General features: G+C 41.0%; 2 protein-coding genes across 12 annotated transcripts in view; both read right to left on the reverse strand.

The window, feature by feature from the left end:
* The window catches only part of fhod1 (formin homology 2 domain containing 1), a 50,957-nt gene extending 39,598 nt beyond the window's left edge, over nt 1–11,359 (reverse strand). For 10 of the 11 annotated variants that reach the window (XM_025908340.1, XM_025908339.1, XM_019361366.1 and 7 more), the window contains exons 1-2: nt 11,102–11,266; nt 143–249 (exon numbers count right to left, since the gene is read on the reverse strand). In XM_025908340.1, the coding sequence (XP_025764125.1) occupies nt 143–249; nt 11,102–11,266 (272 nt within the window). Of the gene's footprint in view, nt 1–142; nt 250–11,101 lie in introns of all 11 variants that reach the window. The other variant, XM_019361347.1, reaches the window with a different exon arrangement.
* Nucleotides 11,360–13,512: 2,153 nt separating this feature from the next.
* On the reverse strand, nt 13,513–23,050 carry LOC100710633 (NACHT, LRR and PYD domains-containing protein 14). Its single transcript, XM_019361371.2, has 8 exons — nt 22,019–23,050; nt 20,992–21,165; nt 20,132–20,305; nt 18,389–18,565; nt 18,107–18,280; nt 15,528–15,701; nt 14,315–14,488; nt 13,513–13,670 (listed from the first exon to the last, which is right to left on the reverse strand). Exons 1-8 carry the CDS (start codon nt 23,011–23,013, stop codon nt 13,652–13,654), a joined length of 2,061 nt encoding a protein of 686 aa, XP_019216916.1. The 5' UTR covers nt 23,014–23,050; the 3' UTR covers nt 13,513–13,651.
* Nucleotides 23,051–26,023: the final 2,973 nt, after the last annotated feature.

Genomic DNA, 26,023 nt, shown 5'->3' on the forward strand with positions numbered 1-26,023 from the left:
GGGGTTACAAGGACGGCATGTCTCTGCCTGACGTGTTTGGCTGCAGCATTAATGAGTCATGTTCCCAATAAAAAAAATACATGTTAAAAATAGACAATTGGCAGGACACACACACACACACACACAAAAAAGCTTTTCTTACGCCACATCTTCATAGAAGCTCTCCAGCTCGTCTCGCTGCTCAGCCAGAGAAGAGTCCAGGTCCAGATAGTTTCCACTGGGAGACAGCTGGAGGGTGCAGTCTTCCAGCTGAAGGACACACAGGCAGACAGATCAGTGAAGATCAGGTTTATTCAGTGCTGAATCACGACGGAGCTCAGCTGTGAACAGATTTGTTTGTGTGTGAAAAGCCGAGGCAGAGCGAGGGACACAGATCTCTGGTGTCAGTAGAAACAGATCCTGCAGCCGCTGCTGCAAACAAACAAAACTGACTCGACCGGTTTAACCGATGAGGTCTGTGGATCTTTGTCTCTATATTCATGTGGGAGAAAGTAATCTGGTCGGATATCTGCTAATCTGGATGAGTCTCACACTAAAGCTGCACCCAGATTTCTAAAGGATCGTCCAGCCTAATAAAGCTGAAGACATTTTGAGATTTGGTAACTAATGCGAGGACACCTGCTGTCTGAATAAATCACAAACTGAAAACAGTCACATTTATGGCAAATACAACAAGATGCAACAATCCTCCAATATCAGGAGTCACACTTTATGCAAAAAAACTCGCCAAAATATAAGCCACCAACTTCAATTAGCTGATCCATAACAGCTTTTCTGGATGAGTGATACATGCATTTATTTACAGCACAGTGCAGGACAGCTGTAGATCACATGCTTGGCTGTGACTTCTAAAGCCACAGCACAAGAAAAACTCCTGACGTCGATTTACTCCAGGATCGTATCGATCCATGTTGTCCTCCGTCAGAGAGAAATGCCATTTATACTTCAATATATTTATTATATTCTTGTTAAAAACAATGGAGTCCTGGTGTATCAATGTAATGTAATAAGACACAATGTTGTCAAATTCAACAGCAGCAGAAAACACTGGACTGTTGTGCCGATGCTTTAGCTCAAACAGATGCGACTCCTCCACCGTCGTTCCTGCAGAACGCCCGATTTTACTGAATTTGCATGACATGTAAATATTCTGGCTGACTGGAAAAATAAAGACAAAGAAGCGAATTATCAAGAATGAACCACAACCATTATAAAGCAGGACCTTATAACAACTCTGTTGTATTTATATATAAATAATTCATAACAATAGGCATCTCAGGACACTTTATAAGAAGGTACAGATCCACTAACATCATTCAACAGACGTAGTGTTTTCAGTGGGAGAAACATTTCTTCACTCATCCAAGTGACTTCTTCAGTCTCAGCTGACTGCAGGTTTCCCCAGCCTCATAAACAGTACATTTGCACAATGACTGAAACCAGCCCACTGAATTTTTTCACCTATTTACACCTACAGGCCAGTGGGCGCTCTGTCAATGATGAGGATGTACACATCCTGGACAGGGAGGAACGCTGGTTTGAGCGCGGAGTCAAGGAGGCCATTTACGTGAAACGGGAAAGACCATCTCTGAATCGAGGAGGGGGCCTAAGGGTACATCTGTCACCATCTTACAATGCTGTGATTGCAGCCATTCCCCAACTCTCTGTGAATGGTACTCATGGTTATTGATCAATGGTCATGAGAATTTGCGTATTAATGATGAAGGAACTGACCTCCCAGTGCATTGTTCCTTCAGTGGTGCTGGTTTCAGTCATTGTGCAAATGTCCTGTTTATAAGGTTGGAAACCTGCAGTCAGCTGAGACTGAAGAAGTCACTGGGATGAGTGAAGAAATGTTTCTCCCACTGAAAACGTTACGTCTGGATGAACAGAATCAACTTTTTGGGATTTACTCACCTGGATGATTGAGCATGCATCAAGACATTATTCAACACAACTCCTTTAGTTACGCGCCTAGAGGAGTGTAACTAAAGGAGGGTTTAGGGTCATCTGATCTTCACAGCCAGTCTGCTTCCTATTCTACTTTTCATCACCCTAAGAACCACAAGAAAGCCCACAGTCTGAGACTGAACAGCTATGTAGGGAAATGTATGATGCTAATAGGTCTTTAATATTACCGTTTGATCACTCATGAGTAGTTTTCCAGAATGTAAATGATAACAGAGACGCGGGAGGTTTCGAATTTTTATACTAAGCAGTCATGCATATTTGTTTAATGTGTTTGTTGAAGGCCACACTGATTAAAATGACTCAAAGGTTCCTTGCAGTGTTAATGGAGGCCAGTGTAATGCCATCAGGTTAGTCACCATGTTTCTGAGTTAAATACAGTAACTTTAATTTAATCTGAGTTTAGCAGCAGGAAGCAGGAGTCATCTTTCCCTTTGTCTTTAAAACATGTCTGTAATTTAACTAACTGACTTGTGTATCTGGTTGTATTGCTAAATATAACTAGGCATTACCTGCAGAACAATGGAAATGCATACAGTGCTCTCGTGTTATACATTCTTCCCTTTGGCAGTGAAAATAATTGGTCCCAGCACAGAACCCTGGGGAACTCCATGACTAACCTCTGAGTGAAGAAGGCGTGCCATCCAAATAACTTGGATTTTTCTGAATGACGTGTTCCAGTTTCAATAATAAAAATCAGTGTAATCTGTAATAAAACTGACTGCTTCATGCAAACAAAGTTGGTTTAGGCTGAGAGAAGCTAATTAGTAACCGTTGCTGCTGTAAATGTTTTACAGCCATTTCTAAAGCTGGAGCTGATGTGTGACTTTTGTGCTGTTGGATAATCATACAGTTATTCATCTGTTGTGAATGAATGCTGCTCACTTTAGCAGCACAGTGTCAGAAGTTATTCTGTTTATTTTAGAAATGGCTGTTTAACCCCTCCCTCCTTTTGTATCTGTGGCTTCTGTACTTTCACTGTTTTTATTTACATGTGACAGAAAGTTGCTTTACAAAACCAATCCAACAGGTCACACAGTCTGCGGTTTTTTTGGGCAGTATGCAACAGGAATGTGTTTTTTACTCTCTCAAACCAGTAAACAGGGTCTGTGTTCCAGATCAGTTTCATGTCTATTTATAGCTGCCCTGCTCGGCCTGGCAGCATGTTTGTAGCCGAGTCATGGCCAGGTATGAGTCTACAATGACCAGTTATCAAACACATCAGGTCTGCTTTTGAGTGTCAGACTCTAGACCTGCAGGTCCACATTCTTCTTCTCTAACGACACAGATCCTTCCCGTCAGCCTGGAGCTGCACGGAGGAGGCGGAGGAGGCTCACCTCCACATTTTAAACTGATGGTGTAACTGCAGGTCACATGGTTGTTCATGGATTTACATTTTCTTCACTATAGTTTTCAGTAAGAATTTACAGAAGACCTGAAAGTGAACTTGGACAGTGACCATAAAAGAAGCTCCAAACATCCCTCCGACTCAATCTGCACATTTTCAGGTTCAACTAATTTTACATCCGAGTCTACAGAACCATCCAAATCTTTCTGTGAAAAGTTTGTTGAGTTTGCACTCACATTTTGATTGATTGATCATACTTTATTCATCCCGAGGGAAATTGGGTTAAGGCTGCCAGCTGTGCCAGCGCCGTCTTACCCATCCGACCATACATACATTACAAACATCACATGGGGAAGACAGGTCAGAGGGGTATACATGGAAAAGCACAACATGAGGAAAGATAAGGAGAGAAAAAATAACTCCCCCCAGACTGAGCTCCAACAGGGAGATCAGTTTGAGAACAAAAATTTTAGACAGAGTAGTCTAAGGAGCTGGGGGAAAAAAGCGACTGGACTTCAAGTTTCTTGAAGACATTTCATCCAAGAAGCTTCTTTGGTTCTAACACCAATTGGTGGAGAGTCCCAGATTATTAAGGCTTACTGGGAGTGTCCCTAAGAGGGTTGTTGACCGACTATTGATCATCTGAGTCAAGGTGTGGAAATGGGTGTAGGTCATTATCAGCCAAGGTTTCAGGCTAACCCATTGTGAGACCATGCCTCACCCTGTCATGTGATTTATTGAGTTCAAATGGCCCAGGATGCGAGTGGGCGTTAAGGCGTCTGGGAAGGATCTCAAAACTGGATTATAGATGGCACAGTGGGTGTCATAAGCCCCGCCCTCTGTTCAAAGATGGTTGTTCACAGTGGACACAGATGCTTCTTTCACTCCTCTTTCAAACCATCTGTCTTCTGTACAAAATGTAAACATTGGTATCCTCAAAAGAGTGACCTTTGACCTTTATATGCAAACTGAAGAAGCTGCTTCTTGCATGAGAGGTGAAATGTCTTCAAGAAACTTGAGTCCAGTCGCTTTTCTTTCCAAGCTCCTTAGATTACCAAGACCTGGATACTAAGAACCTTCAGACAGAGCTTTTCTAGTCTTACCGACCACTCGAGGCGTTTTAACGCCAAGTCACATTTGAACCATAGAGCACATCTACCTTACATCCATGGCAATCTAGAATCTCCAGTTAAGCTAACAAGTGTTTGGACTGTAGGAGGAAGCTGGAGTACAGACACAGGAAGCACACACCGACTCTCCATCTCACCAGGATTCTGCCCAAATAAAGGAGTTCGGCTGTGAGTGTTAGTATTTTAAGGCAATCTCCATGAAGTGGGGACAAAATGGTTAAAAATGTTCTGTGCTGTGATTTTAAAGCTTTATGTCTGTTAATTATAGAAAAAAAAATATAAATAAATCACTGGCCATTATTGCAAATATTTCCAAAGGAAGAAGCACATCGTCCTCTTCCAAAAAACAAAACGGTGAAGAAAAAAAAAAAGGATTGAGGTGATGTTTTAAAACTCATACATTTTAATTTCTCCTGGTTTTTATTTTTGCCTGCTTTTTTAACCTAACATCTTAGAGTGGACAAGAATGGCTTACACACATGCACACGTCTTAAAAAGAGTGTGGAACACCGGTGCCTTACTCCTCCAACTTCCCCCCTCTTGGTCCTCATTGATTAGCATCCTATTGACCCACTGGGTCAAAATGTACATGCTTCCATTATGCAGAACTGTGTCATCACGGTATTTATTATTATGCAAAACCAAACAGGAAAGGTTGAAGAACACTCCACCTTTTCTAATTTGAATCAGCTGGATTAGATGCTCTGCTACAAACTCTGTGAGGGCAGAGACGGTAACCATGCAAAGGATTCACTCCGAGCATGTGTGCATGTTCTTGGGCTGCACAATTAATCAAATCTAAATCTCGATCACGATTTTGGCTTCCCACAATTAAACTAATGTGATCGACCAATACTAAAAAGCGTGCTCTGCCAATATAATGCAAAGCAAAAGCAAATGACGCCCAATACGGTGCCTGATGACATGGCTGCATGTGCCAATGACAGCTGTTCCCTGTTCCAGTCTGTATGAGAAACAACTGTTAAAAGACAGATTTACAACAGCTTGTCAAAACAAACATCAAATGTCTGACACAGCAGGAAGTGAAGAGCTTGCCCCCTGAAGGGGATCATCATCCATTGTTTGGAATTACTTCAGATTTGGGGCAAGTGACGTTAACCTGGAAAGAATCACATACAAAGAGTGCTGCAGAGTTGTAACACAAATAACACACAACTGCCTGAACACACAGGCCGAGAAAAACAATGCAGTGGTTGCAAATGTGACTCGTCCAACATCAGCTCGGATGAGTCTGTACAGTGCATCGGCTTATCAGCGTATCCATCCAGCTCCCACCAGCCAATCACATAAGAGTCCAGTAAACACGGGGAGTAATGAAGGCTTTGGGAAGACGTTGAGCTAATTGGACGCCTGATACGTTATCCTCTCTCTCTGTTCTTTTGTGGCAAAACCTGACAGGGGAAATTAGAAGAGGCCCCTCAGCTGTTTTGTTCATGTTCATCGTGCAGGTACCACAAATGGAGCGAAACCTTTACTAGGAGACGCTCTCATGCCAGGTCAATAAACACCTCGTCTGTCTGCAAAGAAGTTCTAATTGACAGGAACGTAGCATGACAGAAAAGTGAAAGTGGTGCCCGGATGACTTTCTGTTTTATTTAATTTATTAATTTTATTAGAGCAGTCATCTGTCTGAACTGGTTTGGTTGAGGAGAAAGAGGAGAAGGCGAGACGTCACGCACCGCCTAAACTAAATGAAGTATTTCCAGTAATGACAAAACATATGTGGAGAATCTTGTGCTGTGTGTGCCAAATGCAAGACGGGACGAACTCAGACGATGCCCAGACTGCTTCCGCCGACACTGTTCATGTGCAAACACAGCTTTACACTCGATTTAAATAAACACTGCTGCTAATTTACTTTGATCCTCTTTAAAGCTGACACTGAGCATATGAAACAAAACTCATCAACAGCCTGTTGTGCAACTGCTGCCTACAAATTTTAGGAAGGAAGCGCCTGTTCAGCTCTTATCAACACATTGCTTTTAGTATTACATCCGTCCATGCATCCATCCAGGCTTATCTGCTGTTTACAGGTCCCACCCTTTTCCTCCAAAAACCAGGCAGTGAAGCAGGAGGAGGCGATGAAATAAAACCAGCTTCGTGCAGCACAGATGTGATGGCTGTGTACCATTCTCATTATCTCACTGAATCTATCAAGGAGGCGGAGAGCTGCCTCAGGTCGAGCCCTGGGGCAAGATGGGAACAATTAGGGGGTCAGTGGAGGAATGTAATCTATAAGGACCAGCGTTCTCTGGTGCTTATCTGATGCTCGAAATTCCAGCCGGGCTCCGACCGCCTCGCGGCAGGCTGGTGTCGGGCTCACGTGATGGCTATGAATCTTTGAAACTGAACTTAATTTTTTAAAAAGTGAGAAATCAGCACTAGTGTGGAAAGAAGCTGGAGAAACACAGTGTAGAACATGTTCAAACAAAGACTGCTGAGCAATGATTGCTTCATCCTTCTTTTAATAACTGCAGAGGGAAAAAGAGCAAAATGTGACGTCAATAAGATGGATGAAGGCAAAACTTCAACCTTTCAACTATTCACAATAATAAATATCTGAAAGTCTGTACCTGGCAGCTCACACGGATATACTTCTATTGTCTTTGCGTGCAGCGCTGTAACTTCTCACCTTCCAAACCCAAATCACTATTGAATGCTCGTAGTTACTGTAGTCTGATTACTGTCTAAAGCGGCACAGTTCCATTTCTTCTACATTTTTTCGAGCATTAACAGAAACATGAGGAGTTTCTCAGATTGAACAAGTGTGGCTCTAAAGCCTCCATCGGCTTCTAGAAGTTACGGGTCCCATTTCCTTGTGTGCAGCTATGACCACGGTAGCTCGAGGCTGAAGCTTGTGAGAGCTGTTGATCGCTTGAAAGCTGGAAATTTGTCCTGGAAAACTACTTGTGCATTTATGGCAGTCGGGTTAAGACAGATGAGGGAACCATGAGATTCATCATCAGTAAATTGCTCTTGTGCCGCTGACTGGATGGACTAACCATTAAAACACATCTTCAGATATGTCATCGTCATGCTTCGGTTTCACTGTTAAAGCTGTGTTTGCACTGCGGGGACTAGGAGGCTTTGGAAGAGCTCAGTGTGTTTCCACTGCCGGGACTCTGTTCTTCACTGGCAAAGAAACCGCTTTACAAAATAAATGTCTGAGGGAATTATTATCTTAAGGTTCTGGAACTTTTTGGGTCAGCCTTGCAGCTCGAAACGCTCCTGATTGGTGCTCACCACTATTATTAAAAATGAAAAAAAATATGTAGTTGTAGCTAATGCGTTTGTTTACTATGCTGTGGCCTTACAGCAGCATGCCAAACATGGACTGAAAATAAGGTGTAGTAGAGTCGTGCACAAAAATGACATGTGTGACTCATCTGGAGTGGAAATGCAGACAACCAAAGGCCAAAGGTGAACAAGGCACCTGGGACTAAAGGTTCTGAGAACGCTGGGTTTTATGGCAACTTCCATTCTTTTGTGTGTGTTAACACCAGATGAAACAAGGTCTAAATTAAGCTCCAAGTTTTACCTCCAAATTATTCCTGATCCAACTTTCTTTCATAAGTACGTGCAGTTTCTTGCCAGGGCTTGCAGCTCTGAACATTTCTGACTGGTTGAGTTATTTGGAGCTTTTTCAACTATTTTGTCAAAGACCATTTAAAAAATAAATAAATACTGAAACTACAACATGGAGCTACAAAAGACAGATGGAAATGACCACAAAGTCCAAGCTTCATTAGGCTGTAACAGTGAAGAAGAAATCCACGGGTACAGACAGTTGTGAGCAGCTCTTTCTTGGTGTGTGAAAACAATGCAACTTTAATTCAATTCCAATTAAATGCAGCGGAACTTTATATAGCAGCAAGCAAACAATACCTCAAGGTGCTTTATTTTGAAAGGTAAAGACCCTAAAACAATAGAGAGAAACCCGTAACAACCAGGCGACCCATTATGAGCACGCATTTGGCGACCGTGGGAAGGAAAAACTCCCTTTTAATGGGAAGAAACCTTCAGCAGAACCAGGCTCAGGGTTCTGCTGCGAATAAAATACTTATTATAAATACCTGTGTTAAAAACCTTTAAAAATTAAGTAAAGACAGAATGTGAAGAAAAAAGATGCTTTTTTTATGAACAAGGCTGCACTTTAGTGTAATACCACTTTTCACCACAAGGCCGTAAAACGAGTCGGTATATATTTTAACGAAACATGTAAGAAGACCTAAATGTCTGGAAAAAAAGGCAGAGCTAAAAGAAATAAAGAAAAATAAATAAATATTTGACTTGTAATAAACCCCTCCTGACAGTGGACTAATTAAAACTTGCAGAGTGTCATTACAAAAGGCAGCTTTAAAAATAGCCCTTGCTTTTCTTAATAAGTCAGGTAAATAATGACGTTCTCAAGGAGCTTTAGTACGAGTGAAATCAAAGATGGCGACTTTAGCGTCTTGGAAATTTTGTGGAAATTAGGCTCGTGTACAGCGGTTGTCACGAAAATCATCAGCCTCAGAGAAATCGCTGCTCTGAAGTTAGCCTATAAGTTTCCACAGCTTCATAGTGCTACCTAATGTCAGACAGTCCCACAACACTGGCACCATCAGGGCTCACTGAATTATAACACTGCTGCTAATCTTCATTTAACAGGCTGCAATTAGAAGCTTCTCGTATTACAGCCCATCATAAACTCTGTAGCCAAAAGTCATTTAGAAGTTTCTGACAGTCGCCCATTAAAATTAATCTCATTTCATTTTGACTCTTAAACCAGACACTGCTTTTGTCAGCGATGTTACGCAATCACTTTATTGTGGCGTGTACTTCAGACTATCAGAACTGTGGAATGTGTGCTTACATGTAAAATGACTCACTGTAGTGTAACAGCATGCTGACATAATGCTGAGTGAGCCTGAGTGACATGACGCTGCAGTCACTTCCTGTTTGGAAAAACAGACTCCTTAGCACAAAGCAGCATCATTAGTCACCCAAGCAACAGGAAACAGGACCACAGAGCTTATTCCGCTTTTCCAAACAACAACGCATTAAACTCACCATTTCCAGCCACATTTTCAACTCCCTGACAGAATGGACCATTGTGAAGTGGAGCAACACGACTTTTCACGATAATTTCATGAGGCAAAACTGCACATACGATAGCTTCAAAGGGCAGGAAGACTACTTCTTCATTTTGAATCAATCCAGTTTTATTTATACGGTCCCTGTTCACAACAGTCACCTGCAGACACTTCCCAGTGATACAAATGTTCAGAAGATCCAGTATGAGCAGCACTTTGTGACAGTGGGGAGGAAGAACTCCCTTTTAACAGGAAGAGACCTCTGGCAGAACCAGGCTCAGGGAGGGACAGCCATCTGCTGAATCAGGTTGGGTGTAAGGGGAAAGAGAAGCAACTGCCCCTAATCTTAAAAGCCTCCTGAATCCAAACTGGGACAGGTTCCATATGAGAGGGGTCTGTTCCCTACAGGTCTGCCTCCCATTCTACTTTCAGAAACGCGGGAACCACAAGTAAGCCTGCAGGCTGAGAGAGAAGTGCTCTGTGGGGATAATAATTATTCTGCGAGGTCTTTACAATATGACACAGCCTGATCATTCAGTTTGCGAGGGAAATAATAGGACACTGTAAAAAAAGTGTCCAAGTTTTGGACCCTTTCTGTTAGTTTTTTTCCCCTACAGCTTTCAGGCATTAAATTGAGATGACATAAAATGGTCTTTTTGCTGAAAGACAAACGATTTGGTCTTAAACCCGTGATGAACACAGAGTCAGCAGGGTTCACCCTTTAGGGAAGATAACCAAGTGTACAAAATGTTGTTGACATTTCAGTCTGAACGCACAGGATGCCGAGTGTTTTGGTTTTTTCCTTTGAGACTTCCCAGTGGGGTCATTCAGGTCTACCTTCTGTCCCCGGAATAAACCTGGAGTTTGAGTTTGTTAATTTGACCTTTTTCACTTAGCTTACCTTCACTGCACCTGCACTTATTCAGTTCCTAACCTTTAATCTTTTTGAAGGCACATTATGTGTTTTTATATTGCCTTCTGCGCCTTTTCCATCTCGACTTTATTTTGTCTCAGGTTGTAGCTGAATGCCTCTGCTGTGAAAATAACCCTGCAGTGATGTTGAGCCTTATTGATTATGTTCGGATCGATTCTGACTCCCTGACAGAGAAAGGGGGCTTGGGACTAAGAAGGAAAAAGCTCACGTGGAAAATCAGACTGAAAAAAAGAGAAACGGATACAAGTGTAATTAAAACGTTTTCTACTTTAATGAGGAGGAGGTCAATAAAGTCCTGTTTCTCTCACACTTGTATTGATTTCTGTATTAAATGTGTAAAAGGAATAACAGCTGCTATCCTGTTGAATGACTCGTGTTTTCGGCTCTAACTCGGACACACCAGGCTGTATGAGTTTAAATGGAGTCCGGTTTTTGGACTGCAGCAAACATCATAAACGCCTCTTGGACACCTGAAGACTTTCGGCTGACTCGGATAATTCGAGGTATTTAAAACTTATTCCCACCCCAGCCTCTCTTGTCCGGTCCGGTTTAGCAGGTTTCCCCGTAAAGGTTTAAGCTCCCCAGCAGGACTGGCGTTAACCAGGTAGTCCCGTCAGTGACCCACCTTCAGCGGCGGCTCCAGCAGCTTGTGGATCCCGGCGATCTGCTCGCTGAGCGGCAGGTTCTCTTCCAGGTTCACCGTCGGAGGTCTCCGAGGTTCGGGGAAGTTTGTGCAGATAAACGGATCCGAGTCCTCCAGGTACTGGACCCGGCAGACGATGGAGGCCATGGCCGTGCGCCCGTGACCCGACTGCGGCTGTAAAAGTGCGAGCTGTCGGCGAAGGTCCGTCCTCCGCTGGAAGAAAATTTAAATGAGAGGAGAAAGTGGTCAGCTCCACATATATATCCGCCACTCACTTCCGGCGCCTTCAAAGTAAAACTAAACCTTAAAAGAAAAACTCATTATTCAAAAGAACACTTTGTTGATGAGGAGATTATTTCTTATTTATTTCTTATTTTCATCAGATCTGGATTAGGTTCTTAGTGCATATCAGTGAACTCACCCTCCAATCTGCTCAGACCCCCCTAAGTTACCCTTATGAGATCACACTAAAAGACCAAGTTTTTTTTTTTTTTACTTAGATTGAGGCATTTGAATGGTACTTTTATTGTAGTTAAAATTATACACAAAGGTCTGACAAAGTATACTTCAAGATAACCAGATAGCAATACAAGACCCACTTCAGGTAAATCCTAATCTCAGTATTCACTGACCGTTAGTTGGACTAGTCACACTGATAACTTGTCTTCTTGTTTGCAGCAAATGCTGCATTTTTTATGCAGACTGGTGGTTTTTGGTGTCAACCAGAAAATAGTCCATCGGGTTGTGCCAGAGACCATCATAAGGTTTAGGATGTCGCTGCGGGGTGGCACGCGCTCTGTGCGATTGGCTCAGTCTGTCATGATCTTTATTTCTTTATGATCCTTCTTTATTCAGACAAGCACAGAGGTTCTGTCAGACTGATCACATGTCCTCTATGCTGAGTATGAGCCTAGTATTGGCTTCTGCATGACAACAGTCGCAGAATACGAGGTGAACTGCTTTTAAAATTCATTCATGTTAGTCAAGCTTTTCAGCAAGTTTTTAAAAGTTATCTGCACATTAAAAATGTTTAGTGATTCTTTGTGAAGGCAGGTTATGTGACAGAAGCTGAGCACATGTGGTATTGTAGTTTATGTTGTTTACATATAAGAAAACATATGTAACCAATCAAACTGTCACGGGCAGAGCTGATGGATGAGCATGCAGCTCCTGGAGCCTCGGGGTGCAGTACGTGTGTTAGGCTGCTAATCCACATTTTTACTAACCGCTCCATCCTCACGAGGCCCGTCAGCAGAGCCGTTTGTTGATCAGCAGCGTCCTCTGGTGGCTGACTGACTGTAGTACAAAGATTTTCAATGACACATTAAAGCTTTTTGTTTTTCTAGCTAGCTTAAAGAGTGATGCCGAAAACTGTCATTAGGAAATTAAAAAAATATACACCTGCAAACACCTGCGCTTTTTCTCAGTCATAAATACTGCTTAAATCCCCACAAAGAAGCTGGACTCACTGTTTTAACCCCTAGGGATACAGATGTATAAATGTTCAAATGTATATCAAATACTTCAGCAACCCCCCCCCAAAAAGAAAAAAGAAAAAGAAAAGAAATTTCCTTTCAGAATATTTCGTTTTAGAATTCATGTTGCTGAAAAAAAAAAATCAGAATACTTTATTAATCCCTAAGGAAATGATGTAAAGCTACACACAACCTACATATGCACACTGTCATAGTCAATCTGACATCCAAGGTATAATCTTACCATAATCATTGAAGCATAAGTATGTATGTCTTTTCCCTAACTCCTGCTAGAGGCATCAATCAATCTGGATTAAACTTTATCAACATCTATGAAGCTTTCAGGAATGATTTTTATGTCACTCACATACTTACAAGTTATATAAATTATGTGCAGTAGCTGATCTTAAAACAAATGGCAACATTACATCTATGTTAAACAGTTTTTAGCGCAGTGGGACTTTGACACAATTGTAACTAAATGTTTGTCAGACAGTGATGCTAACAGTGCCTGTAACCCATCACTTTGTCTTATACAATGAGTATGTAGCTTGAAGAGAAGAAGAACAATAAATACATGTTTATTATTCATTTATTTCCTGTTTATAAACAGAAATTTTCATCACCTCATCATATACAGTATTATAATGAAAATAAAAAAAATAAATTATAAATGATCATACATGTCCATCTTTTTATACATGAGCAAAGCAAAGAAGCACTGCTGGCCTGGCAAACACACAGGGTGCTTCTTGTATGATACAATGATATCATGGGTATAATTACAGTTTATGCTTCCATGGTGGAGTTCACATGGTTGGCTCTACATTGTCTGACAGGTGAAATGTTCTCTGGGCAGTTCACACTGCAGCACTCATAGTTTTATGCGTTTCTTCCGATTCTTATATCAGTGACTGATGTGTGGAGCTCTACTTGACACGCCACATCCCAGTAACATGGAACAGTGAGAGACTCTCTATGTACAAACTGCTGCTGCTTCGACCTCTGTGGATCTGTGGACTCAGTTCATCTTCTCTCAGCACATGCATTACCCCATTTACCAAAATGGCAGCCATCTGTGGAGAGAAGAAGAAACACTGAATACGTGTTTATGTGCAGCACATCCAGTATAAAATACAGCAGAGACTCAGATCTCTTCAGAGCAGCAGTGGAGAGGCTGTGCAGTGTAGCTGGCGCTCTCTTAGTTCTTTATGTTAACATGTTGGTGTGAACATGCTGAGCTTGAAGCTCACAGACCTGCAGATGCTTTTAGCATCAAGTCTAATCAATTTCATGAAGTAAACTGAGCGCCCCACAGGCTTCATTACTGCACAAATTCGTTAGTGCGGATAGACATACACAAATATGATGACAGGTCGTCAGCAGGGAATCTAGTCTAGTCTGTGGCTACCAAACAGAGTGAAATCAGATGCGATACTCTGAGAGCGTAATGAATGAGGACTATCTCTGTACATCTTGTAGGGCTGTCAGCTGTAACCGAGCTTTTGTTGGCGTAGGCATGAACACAACATAAGGAGGCAGTGCTACATCACAGAAAGTGTCTGACTGGCTCATTGAGTTGTCTTTTTGTCTGAAACCTGTCTTCACTCTCCTCACAGACCTTCAGGGAAAGGTTGTGAGAGCCTGTACACACTTTTACAGGAAACACTGGATTTGGTACAATACTGTTCAAAGCAACTGGCTCCAACCCTTTACTGACCTCAGAGTCTCTAGTGTAAAGTCTGGATGCTTCACAAGATCAACCAGCTGTTGCACGCCTGAATTGTGCAGCTTGTTTCCTCTCAGGTCCAGCTCTCTCAGATGGGAGGGGTTGGACTTCAGAGCTGAACTCAGAGAAGTACAGTTGATTTCTGCTGAGCTGCACCAATGCAGTCTGAAAGAATAAAGACATATAGATAAAATGATTTCCAGTTCAGTCACAAGATGGTTCACTGAGACTGTCGTGTTAAAAATGTTCTAAAAAGGCCCCAAAATTTAGATTAGTGCCATCAATATATTATTATCACTGCAAATATAATACTCAGAGTCAACATGTTCATATCTATAGAAAATCTGAAAGTCAGAATCACACCTCACAGATAAATTTGATCAATCTATAGATCACATTTGATGGTACAACAGTGTGAACAGATAATGTTTGTAGGCTTTGTTAACAGGAGAACCTTATTGAAATTTCTTTATATCTTTACCAACTATTTTCAGCTGTTTTAAGATGTATATGACTTAGCTACCTCTTTGCCACTCTGAACTGTGCCGTCCACACATATTTAGTTCTATTTCAATTCAGTTTCATTTATATAACACCAAATCACAACAATATTGCCTCATGGCACTTTATACTGTAAAGTTAAGACCCTACAGTAATACAGAGAAAACCCCCCAAATCAGATGATGCCCTGTGAGCAAGCACTATGGCAACAGTGGGAAGGAAAAACTCCCTTTCAACATGAAGAAACCTCTGACAGAACAAGGGGTCATGGAGGGGTGACCATCATCTTTTGATGTAAAAGGCTGGGTGATATGGAAAAAAATTATAACAAAATAATTTTTTCCAAATCAATCGATATTAGTATAGATCATGATATAAATCAAATCACTAAATCTTTATACTTTATATTGATTCAGTCCTAACTGGCACAAGTTCATTTTATATATGTAATATAGCTGTAATCTAGTTTTATTTCCTGAAGATATGGACACAACAAAAGCAACTGTCTGGTTATCAACTCAAACACAAGACCACAGCAAGCTTCTGGTTGAATGTGACAGCTTGACTTAAGTTATTATCACTGTTCTCCTCTCAGTTGTACTCATGAAAGCCTGCAGGTTTACAGGAAATGCCGAAGGGTTGATACTAACTTCAGTTCAGTGTTCCTGAAAACTGTGTGGACCGACTACCATCGTTTACTGACCTCAGAGTCTCCAGTAAACAATGCGGACTCTTCATGAGATTAGACAGCTGCTTAACTCCTGAATCCTCCAGGGTGTTGTGACCCAGGTCCAGATGTCTCAGATGGGAGGGGCTGGACTTCAAAGCTGAGCCCAGATAAGAACAACTGGTTTCCGACAATTCACAGCCCCTTAATCTGAGTAAAGAATAAAATGTGGAGATAAAATAATTGATAATCCAACCAGATGTGTTCAGGTTCTAAATGTGAAACTCAAGAATAATTATTCCTAACCAATAAGCTTTTTTGATTTTAGTAGCTTTCTGTAATTATGGACTGTTATCTTATCAGCTTCTATCCACTTTTTTTTTTTTTTTTTTTTTTTTTAGCCTGCAGTAAATTATTTTATTTACAGCATCATCCTGTATACCTGAGGGAGTGCAAAATAAAACAAGTCAGTGCTGTACATGTGTCAGAATCATATGAGACAGTAGATATTTATCACAACTGAGTTTACATGAACTGTGAATATCAAGATATCGAGCAAACAACATAAAAATCGCATAAAGGACATCTTCTGTCCTTTTCTGGAAATAAAGGGAGGTTCAGTATCCACAGTCATCTTAACTGAGCAAACAGACCTCTTGTAAATGACAGAGGGGCACTTGCGTGTTGGAGCGTGACTGTTGTGAAGGTTTCACTTTCATTTATTTTATTTTATTTTATTTTATTTTTTTTTTAAATATTTTATTTTTTGTTTTTAAATTAAACACAGCATGCTTATACAGATTCAACTGAGGACAATTACTACATTTAGCCTTTGTGAACTTATAAGCATGAAAAAAGAAACAGATGAAAGAAAGAAAAAAAATTATAAGAATATTAACTAACTAAAGAGTAAAATAAAATAAGAAAATTCACGCGGAGTGTGAGGCATAAATTATGATCAGTTAATTTTTTAAAAATTCTAGAAATTTCTAGAAACAAATTTCCCACGTGTGGGACTAATAAAGGTTATCTTATCTTAAATGGCTGCCAAATCGTACAAAAACTCGCCAGTTTCCCCTTTCTATCAAATCTTATCTGTTCCACCCTGGCCACAGACACTTTTACCGTGACAGACCGCCACGGTAAAAGAATAAGTTTCTTTGCAGCCAGCATACCCATTGTAATTATCTGTTTTTTTGAAAAGGAAAAAGATTTGATTGATGCAAATGATCCAAGTATAGCCAGTGTACTATGTAGTGGTACTTTTTTCTCAAATTGGTTTGAAAACCACGTAAAAATCTGGCTCCAAAAAGCTTTCAAGACAGAGCAATGCCAAAATAGATGTGCAAGGGAACCTTCACCGATATTACATCTATCACATAAGGGGGATACAGAATTATAGATCCGGTTAAGTTTAAGTTTAGAAAAGTGTAATCTGTGAATGACTTTAAACTGGATTAGTTTATATCTGGCGTTTATTGAGCCTTTCTGAATATTGGACAAACAATTTGACCATTGGTCCTCAGACAGAGGAACACCGAGGTCTTCAGCCCATGTATTCTTAATTCGATCAGAATCAACTGGGATTGTAAAGCACTTGACAAACTGAGATATCAAATGTTTAAAATCTGCTTTCCGAATTATATCAAAGTAAGTATGACTTAGTGGCTTCAGTGGAAAGTCTGAAAAGTTTCATTGAACAAAATTCCTTATTTGAAGATAACGAAAAAAATGTGATTGAGGTAACTGGAACTTTTGTTGAAGTTGAAGGAAAGACATAAATTTGTCATCTATATACAAATCCTCAATGCATTTCAATCCCTTTTCCCCCCATTCTAAAAACACCCTATCCATTTTACCTGGTTTAAACAAGTGATTATGTATTATTGGCATTCTTACTGAAAAGTCAGGTAGTTTAAGAGATTTCCTAATTTGACTTAATATCTTTAAGGAGTGTTTAACAACAAAATTACGACTGATAGAATTATTAGAAGAACCCGTGTTAGAAAACAATAAGACCGGTAATGAGGCTTCAGATACTGTTGCTGCCTCTACCTGGAGCCAGATCGGAAGCTTATCATAACAGTAATCAGTAGGCGACCCCACTGCCAGTGCAATAGAGCTCTTGAATGTCTAAACACAGGGAGACCCAACCCTCCGCTGGAAGTATTTTTTTGAAGATGATATCCGAGGGGGTTTTCCTGCCCAAATGAATGAAAGAATCAATGAATCAAGCTGCTTAAAAAATTTAAGTGGCAAATAAATAGGAAGGTTTTGAAAAAGATATAAAAATCGTGGCAGAGACACCATTCTAATTGCATTTATTCGACCAATCAAAGACAGAGGGAGCAGTTTCCATTTTCTAATATTGTCTTTGAGCTTGTCCAGCATTTCCAAGAAATTCAATTTATAGAGAAGTTTGGGATTTTTAGAGATCTTAAGACCAAGATAGGTAAAAGATGTTGTCACTAATTTGAATGGGAGTGAGCTGAGAAACTTTGGGCATAGATTATCTGTTATTGGCATAAATTCAGATTTGTCCCAGCTTCTACCCACTTAATCCAGATGTCCTTACATAAGGATAATGAATTTAACAGATAAAAAAGTAAACTGACCTCAGAGTTTCAAGCCTACAGTGTGAACTCTTCACAAGGCTAGCAAGCTGTTTCACTCCTGAATCCTGCAGCTTGTTGTCACTCATGTCCAGATGTTTCAGATGGGAGGGGTTGGACTTCAGAGCTGAGACTAGAAAGGCACAACTCATTTCTGACAAGCTGGATGCCCTTAACCTGAATAAACATTATAACATCAGGTTTAGAATAAACTAAAAAAATCTAGTATCATCACAACTTCATATCATATTCATCCCAGTGTACAACTAAAACATGGTGTCTAACCTCAGAGTCTCCAGTCTGCACTGTGGACTCTTGAGAAAACCACACAGGTGCTTTACTCCCAAATCTTCCAACTCCTTGTTGTGGCTGAAGTCCAGAAGCTTCAGATAGGAGTGGATTGCATTCAGAGCTTTAGCCAGGGAAGAACAGCTGGTCCTTGACAAATTGCACCGAATCAGTCTGAATAAGAAAATAAATTATATACATTAGAATCACAGATAATTTGATCCAGGGTTTTACATGTGCATATTTACAGCATTACTGTAGTGACCCAAATCAAACTCTTCATCAAATGGCCACTGAAGTGTATGAAAAAAAAAAAACAAAAGCTGGCTCTGGATCAGTTCCATTCAAAGAAAATAAACAAAATAGGCCCATAGGTCCCCAACTGGTTGTGGCAGATGGCCGCCCGTCCCTGAGCCTGGTTTCTTCCTGTTAAAGGGGAATTCTTCCTTCCCACTGTTGCCAAAGAGCTTGCACAAAGGAGGTCATATGATTGTTGGGGTTTTCTCTGTTTTCTTTGTATTATTGTAGCGTCTTTACCTTACAATATAAAATTCTGCAAGGCAACTGTTGTTGTGATTTGCCTTTATATAAACAAACAAAATGGAACTGAATTGAATTGAATCAATTATGACTTAAAATTATGGCATTCACTGTGTAAGACACTTTTTGCATTGCTCTACTGGAGCTTCTGAGTATTATTTGAAGTAATAGTATACTGGGATGCCAACCTTGCAAGAGTATGGAAAAAGGAAAACAATAAAACAGTCAAGGTGACAAAGCTCAGTGTGTAAAACAGTAGTATGAAAGGTTGTGAAAACAGGCACTATACTGGCTGCAATGAAGATCTTAAAGGAGATTTTCTCTAAATGTAACAGGATTATGGCACCATAGCAGAAATGAAAAAGGAGATAAGGGATTATTCTGAAAGGGTGAATAAGCCAACCTGCAAATGTATTCAGCTGAAGATGAAATTACTTGTTGTTACTGAACAAAACTTATTATTTAATAACGTGATAATGTGTATAACTTGTAGAGAAGATAACAAGTGTATAACACTGAGCTAGTAAAGCGAATACCCCTCACAGAATACTAACAATAAAGTTTCTCAACCGCAGAGATAAGCTTGTAACAGTCACGATGGTGTGGTGTCTCTTTAAGACAATGTAAGGTCAGAAGTATGCTCCACTGCCCTCTGTGGAGTATGAGAGCAACGTGCTAGCACCTGAGTGTATGGACAGACACGGACTTCATATGTTTTAGCTCTCTAACAATTTGCAACGTTACGGGTTGTAGGAACACTGTGCTTCATGTATGATAAACAGTAGCCATTCAACCGGCCTTGTAAGGTTGATGAAGAGAGTGGGCATTAAAGGACAAGCACTGTGGAATTCCCAGTAAAAGTGTGGTCGTGAGTTTTTCTGACTGTCCTGCCAAGTGTTTCTACCGCTCCTCTCAACCACTGAGTACAACCCATGTTACAAGCTGGAGGCCATTAAATCAACTGGACTGAGAAAAGCTTTGAACAAGATGAAGGAAAAAAAGGGCAACAGTAAATCAAAAAATGGCACAGTAATGAATTTAATTTGTACAGTGTGTGCTAATGAATCTTATAAACCTTCTTTATAAGCTCCTCTTTGAGGAACAGACAGTCATTTGGATTTCAATGGAAATAAAATAAAAATTTGTTTTTAGACAAACTTTGAACAAATTCTGCAGACAGACCAAGATTTTGAATTTTACCTCAGAGTCTCCAGTCTACACTCCGGGCTTTCTAGAAAACCACACAGCTGCTGCACTCCTGAGTCCTGCAGCATATTGTCACTCAGATCCAGATGTTTCAGATGTGATGGGTTGAACTTCAGAGCTGAGCCAAGAGATGCACAACTGAACTCTGACAACCTACAGCCCTTCAATCTAAAGAAAGAATAACAAGAATCAAGAATCCAGTTATTGCACAAACACTTACATTTTTAATTGTGCAGTTCAGTATTACTATAAATAACCAGTAAGCTTTCCATAAATTAGTAGAGTGACCTTGTCCTTTTGCAATTGTGGTTCAACCTCCTGAACAATAACTCATGTCAACACAGATCAACAAACATGCTGCTGTCCTCAGTCAAGTCTTATAGCAAAATTAGTATCAGCTCACACATAAAAGCTGTATATAATACATATGATATATGTAGGCATTTGTCAGGCTAAAAAAATCCAAATAAACCTATCAGAAAAATAGTAGAACCTTTAGTTGCGGCCACATTAACAATCTGATATAGTATTAAAAATGACATAATGCAATTCTCAGCTCAGCAATAGCAAAAATTCCAGGAAGACTACAGAAGAGCGGATACTGATAGAATTCTTTCCCCCGTGAAGAAGATATGACTCACAACATTTACCCAAGTCAAGAACATCCTCAAAGCATATCTTTGTCAAAGTCTACACTCAAGAGATGCCTTCTATGTACAATGTACAAATAAAATTTACAACAGGGTGCAAACCACTGGTTATATTTAAGAACAGAAAGGCCAGATTAGACTGCCATAACACACAAAACTTGGCCATTGGCCCAAATCTTATCAAACTAAAGTCTGTGACCTGACCTCAGGTGCTCGAGTCTACAGTTTGGATTCTCCAATGCAGCAGACAGATGCTTCACTCCTGAATCTTGCAGATCGTTGTAACTCAGGTCCAGCTGTGTTAGATGGGATGGGCTAGACTTCAGAGCTGAGGCCACAACTTCACAGTGAGTCTCTGAGAGTCTGCAGCCACAAAGTCTGTAAGGACAAACATTACACTTTAGATCTACTTTACACATTTGATGACAGTTGAACATGTCCCACTAACATGTCAGCTTATCTTCTTTCTTTTAATTATTTTAATAATTGTTTAGCTTTAATCTGCAGAAGGGCCTTAAGTTGCATTCAGGCTGTGCACAGTCTGTTTACATGACCTGATTCTGCAATTGGCTCCAAAAAGTTATCATCTGGATCCAAATAACATTTTTACTGGCCACTGTGTTAATGTGATTTTTGTACTGGGTTACTCATTAAACAATTCCAGTTGTGAACGATTATCTTTGTTTGCTGCAAGAGTCATGTATGAATTTAGGATGAAATTTAAATGTTTTTCAAACTTTTGGTTAATGGTGTTCTAAGTGACAGATTTGTGCTTAGCATACACCTGGGTTCTATGTTTTAAACCACAGAAGTAATTTAGAGACTGGTGATGTAAACTAAGCATGTGAAATTGATAGTTAATATTAGATACTTACGTTCAAAGAGGGGAAATGGGTTACCATATGTTTTGTAGATAATCAAAGTCTAATGATTTTTAAACACTTGTAGGATGCTGAAATAAACTAAGGTGATAGATGTTAATCTGTCTGTGAATGGCCCTCGAGGCCATTGATCAATGGTCATGACAATTAATGATCATGAAACTGACCTCACGGCCCATTGTTAGTCAGTGGTGTTATTTCGCTCATTATGCAAATGTACTGTTTAGTACACTACGTCCAGATGGAATACCCTTACCTGGATGATTATATCATCAAGACGATATAAAAAAAATGAACCTACTTTGAATTATACTGTCTGAATTGTTAATGTTAATCACATTTGGACTCACCCAGCCTTTTTACAGTTCCTCACAGCTGGGATCAGTCTCCATTGTCCTTTCTCTGATGCATTGTATTTCCTCAGATCCAACTCATCCAGAACCTCCTCTGACATCTGCAGCATATAGGCCAAAGCTGAACAGTGAATCTCAGAGAGTTTCTTATCTGATCTGTTCTTTGACTTGAGGAACTCTTGGATCTCCTGAAGGACAGAAAGATTTTTCATCTCCATCAGACAGTGAAAGATGTTAATGCTTCTGTCAGGAGACATTTCATCACTGTTCATCTTATTCAGATTGTTTATGACTATTTCGACATTTTTTGGACTATTCTCCGTCCAACCCAGCAGACCTCCTAAGAGTCTCTGGTTGGACTCCAGAGAGAGGCCATGAAGGAAGCGAACAAACATGTCCAGGTGGCCATTTTTACTTCGAAGGGATTTTTTCATGACTCTCTGTAGAAAGACATCCATAGATGGGGAGCTGTTTTTGTATTCCCAATCTCTCTTCAGGAAGTCCTGGAGCACTTCTGTCTTTCTGTGGGTGAAACAGTAGAACAGATAGACTGCAGCCAGGAACTCTTGAATGCTCAGATGAACAAAGCAGTAGGCTGCTTTCTTGAAGATCTCACACTCTCGTTTGAAGATCTCTGTACAAACTCCAGAGTACACCGAGGCTTCTGTGACATCCAACCCACAGTGCTCCAGGTGTTCTTGGTAGAACAGGATATTTCCTTTCTCCAGATGTTGAAACGCCAGCTTTCCCAGCTTCAGGAGAACTTCCTTGTCAGCCTCTGTCTGCTCCTGTAGACTCGTCTTACGTCCCTCGTGGTACTTGTTCTTCTTCCTTTTTGTCTGAACCAGCAGGAAGTGTGAGTACATGTCAGTCAGTGTCTTGGGCAGCGCTCCTCTCTGTTCTGTAGTCAACATGTGCTCCAGAACTGTAGCAGTGATCCAGCAGAAGACTGGGATACTACACATGATGTGGAGGCTCCTGGATGTCTTCATGTGTGAGATGATTCTGCTGGACAGCTCTTCATCACTGAATCTCCTCCTGAAGTACTCCTCCTTCTGGGCGTCAGTGAAGCCTCGTACTTCTGTTACCCTGTCAACACATGTAGGAGGGATCTGATTGGCTGCTGCAGGTCGGGAAGTTATCCAGACGAGAGCCGAGGGAAGCAGATTCCCCTGGATGAGGTTTGTCAGGAGCTGGCTGACTGATGACTTCTGTGTGACATCAGACAGCAGCTTCCTGTTGGTGAAATCCAGTGAAAGTCTGCTTTCATCCAGGCCGTCAAAGATGAACAAAAGTTTACAGACGGCGAGCTTCTCTGCTGTGACCTTCTGTAATGTTGGATGGAAAACATGGAGCAGCTCCAGAAGACTGTACTGCTCATCTCTGATCAGGTTCAGCTCCCTGAATGAAAGCAGAACCACCACACTGACATGTTGGTTCTCCAAGCCCTCTGCCCAGTCCAGAGTGAACTTCTGCACTGAGAAGGTTTTTCCAACACCAGCAACGCCGTTGGTCAGAACCACTCTGATGGGTCTCTGTTGGTCAGGTAAAACTTTAAAGATGTCGTGGCACCTGACTGTAGTGTCATCATGACCCTCCATCTTGGAAGCTGTCTCCAGCTGCATCACCTCATGTTGAGTTTGGATCTCTTCACTCTGTCCCTCTGTTATGAAGAGCTCAGTGTAGCTCCTGCTGAGGAGTGTTCTACTTCCTGTTTCATCAGTTCCTTCAGTCACACATTCACATCTCCTCCTCAGACTGATCTTATGTTCATCTAAAGCTTCCTGCAGACCAACATCTGCTGAAAGATAAAAAACAATGAGACTAAAGAGAAAGAAAACTCCAACATAACACAAGAAGTCAAATTTTCAGAAATGAGTCTATCAGCAGATAGATGTTCAATCGTACTTTGTACTTTGCTTTCACTGGCTGTCTGCCATTTAGCTTTTGTTGTGGGGATTTTTCCACACTGGGGACAGAAGAAGTTTCCTGATGAAGCACACTGGTCCCAGTATGAGCAGACACACTGTTTGCAGAACCAGTGTCCAGAGCTGGTGGAAACCGGATCCTGACACAAAGCAGAGCAGGACAGCTGCTCCTCCTCAGGAACATCACTCGTCTTCTTTGCTCTAGACACAAATAAAAAATGACTCAATTTTCTGATAAAACCCAAGTTTAATACCAGCGCTGGCTTACAGGGAAAATATTGTTTTTTAAATAAAAACATAAACATTTAATTTTACATTTAATTTTAACAATAATAATAACTTATAGACAGAGGGCTGGATCCTGTATCCTGGGTTCTGCTCTGTGCCTGGCACGTGTTCCTGTTACTGGACACTGGGGACAATTTTCAATGAGCAGATTTCATGTGCAGATAGATTCCTTCACTCTGAACAGAGCTGTACAGTAAAAGCTTTAAAAAGTGTTCACTCAGTCTGTAACCCAATCTCAGCATCACAGGAGCATGTGCTGCATTAATGATTCATCCAATCATCAAACACAGACACATGTTATAAAGAAGCTGAACATTCAGATGTCTCTGAAATCTGAGCAAATCAGATGGCTGCATCCCAAATTTCTTCTTTAAAGTGAAAATTTTAATGCTAAAATGTATGTAAGAGACTAGATTTGAAAGAAAACATCTTCCATCCATCCATCCATCCTCCTCCGCTAATCTGGGGCCAGGTCGCAGGGGCAGCAGCCTAAGCAGAGAAGCCCAGACCTTCCTCTCTCCAGCCTCCTCCTCCAGCTTGTCCGGGGGAACACCAAGGCGTTCCCAAACCAGCCGAGAGATAAAATCTCTCCAGCGTGTCCTGGGTCTGCCCCGGGGCCTCCTCCTTGTGGGACATGCCTGTAAGACCTCACCCAGGAGGCATCCTTGTCAGATGCTCGAACCACGTCAACTGACTACTTTCAATGTGGAGGAGCAGCGGCTCTACTCTGAGCTCCTCCCAAATGGCTAAGCTCCTCACCCTATCTCTAAGGGAGAGTCCAGCCACCATTCAGAGGAAGCTCACTTCTGCCGCTTGTATCCACAATCTCGTTCTTTCGGTCACTGTCCACAGCTCATGACCATAGGTGAAGGTAGGGACGTAGATCGACCGGTAAATTGAGAGCTTTGCTTTTACGCTCAGCTCTCTCTTCACCACAACAGACCGGTACAGCGTCCGCATCACTGCAGCCGCTGCACCAATTGGTCTGTCGATCTCCTGCTCCCTTCTCCCGTCACTCGTGAACTAGACCCTGAGATACTTAAACTCCTCCACTTGGGGCAGGATCTTGTCCCCGACCCGGAGTGGGCACTCCACCCTTTTTCGGCTGAGGACGAGAAAACATCTTCAAGTTCCTGTTCTCGTTTTTAATGCAGCTAAAATGCAACCTAATTCAGACCTTACAGCTAAGATGTCAGCTGGTGACCTGGTGGTTGTTAAATGCATCAAAGGATGGTGTTTTTAAGAGCCACTGATGGCTCACATTCATGTACCTTATACAGAAATGTAAAAGTAGCCTTAATAAGATGTTGGTGTCTATTAAGGACCACCATCGCTGTGAAATGCTCCCAGTTTTAATTCAGGATTATTTAAGTGTCACTGATCTAATATATCACTCAGGCAATCTTCCTCATAGATACATGCAGAACAAGTTGGTTTAAAGGAGAGACAGTCTCTTACTTTATGTCTGATGATAGAGGTTCATTACTGAAGTTTAAAGGCTCTCCTTTGGACCTGTCACTCTTCATAGATAAACACTTGTACTGCTTTCCTGGAGACTCGGGTGGAGCCTCATCTTTCCCCAGATCACTCATCTCCAGTCAGTCTGAGAGGAAAACCAGCAAAGGTTCATTTTACAGAGACAGAAATGAAAAACAAGCGAAAACCATGAGGAAAGTCATGCATGTTAATCTTTCATTGGTTTCATTTAATATGTCACGTGTCCTAATTTGTCATTGGAGAAATTGCTAATTTTTTCTTTTAACTGAACGTTTAGTGGGTGGTGGCG

This window comes from Oreochromis niloticus, linkage group LG1, assembly GCF_001858045.2.
Source record: "Oreochromis niloticus isolate F11D_XX linkage group LG1, O_niloticus_UMD_NMBU, whole genome shotgun sequence".
In the NCBI taxonomy this organism is placed as follows: domain Eukaryota; kingdom Metazoa; phylum Chordata; class Actinopteri; order Cichliformes; family Cichlidae; genus Oreochromis; species Oreochromis niloticus.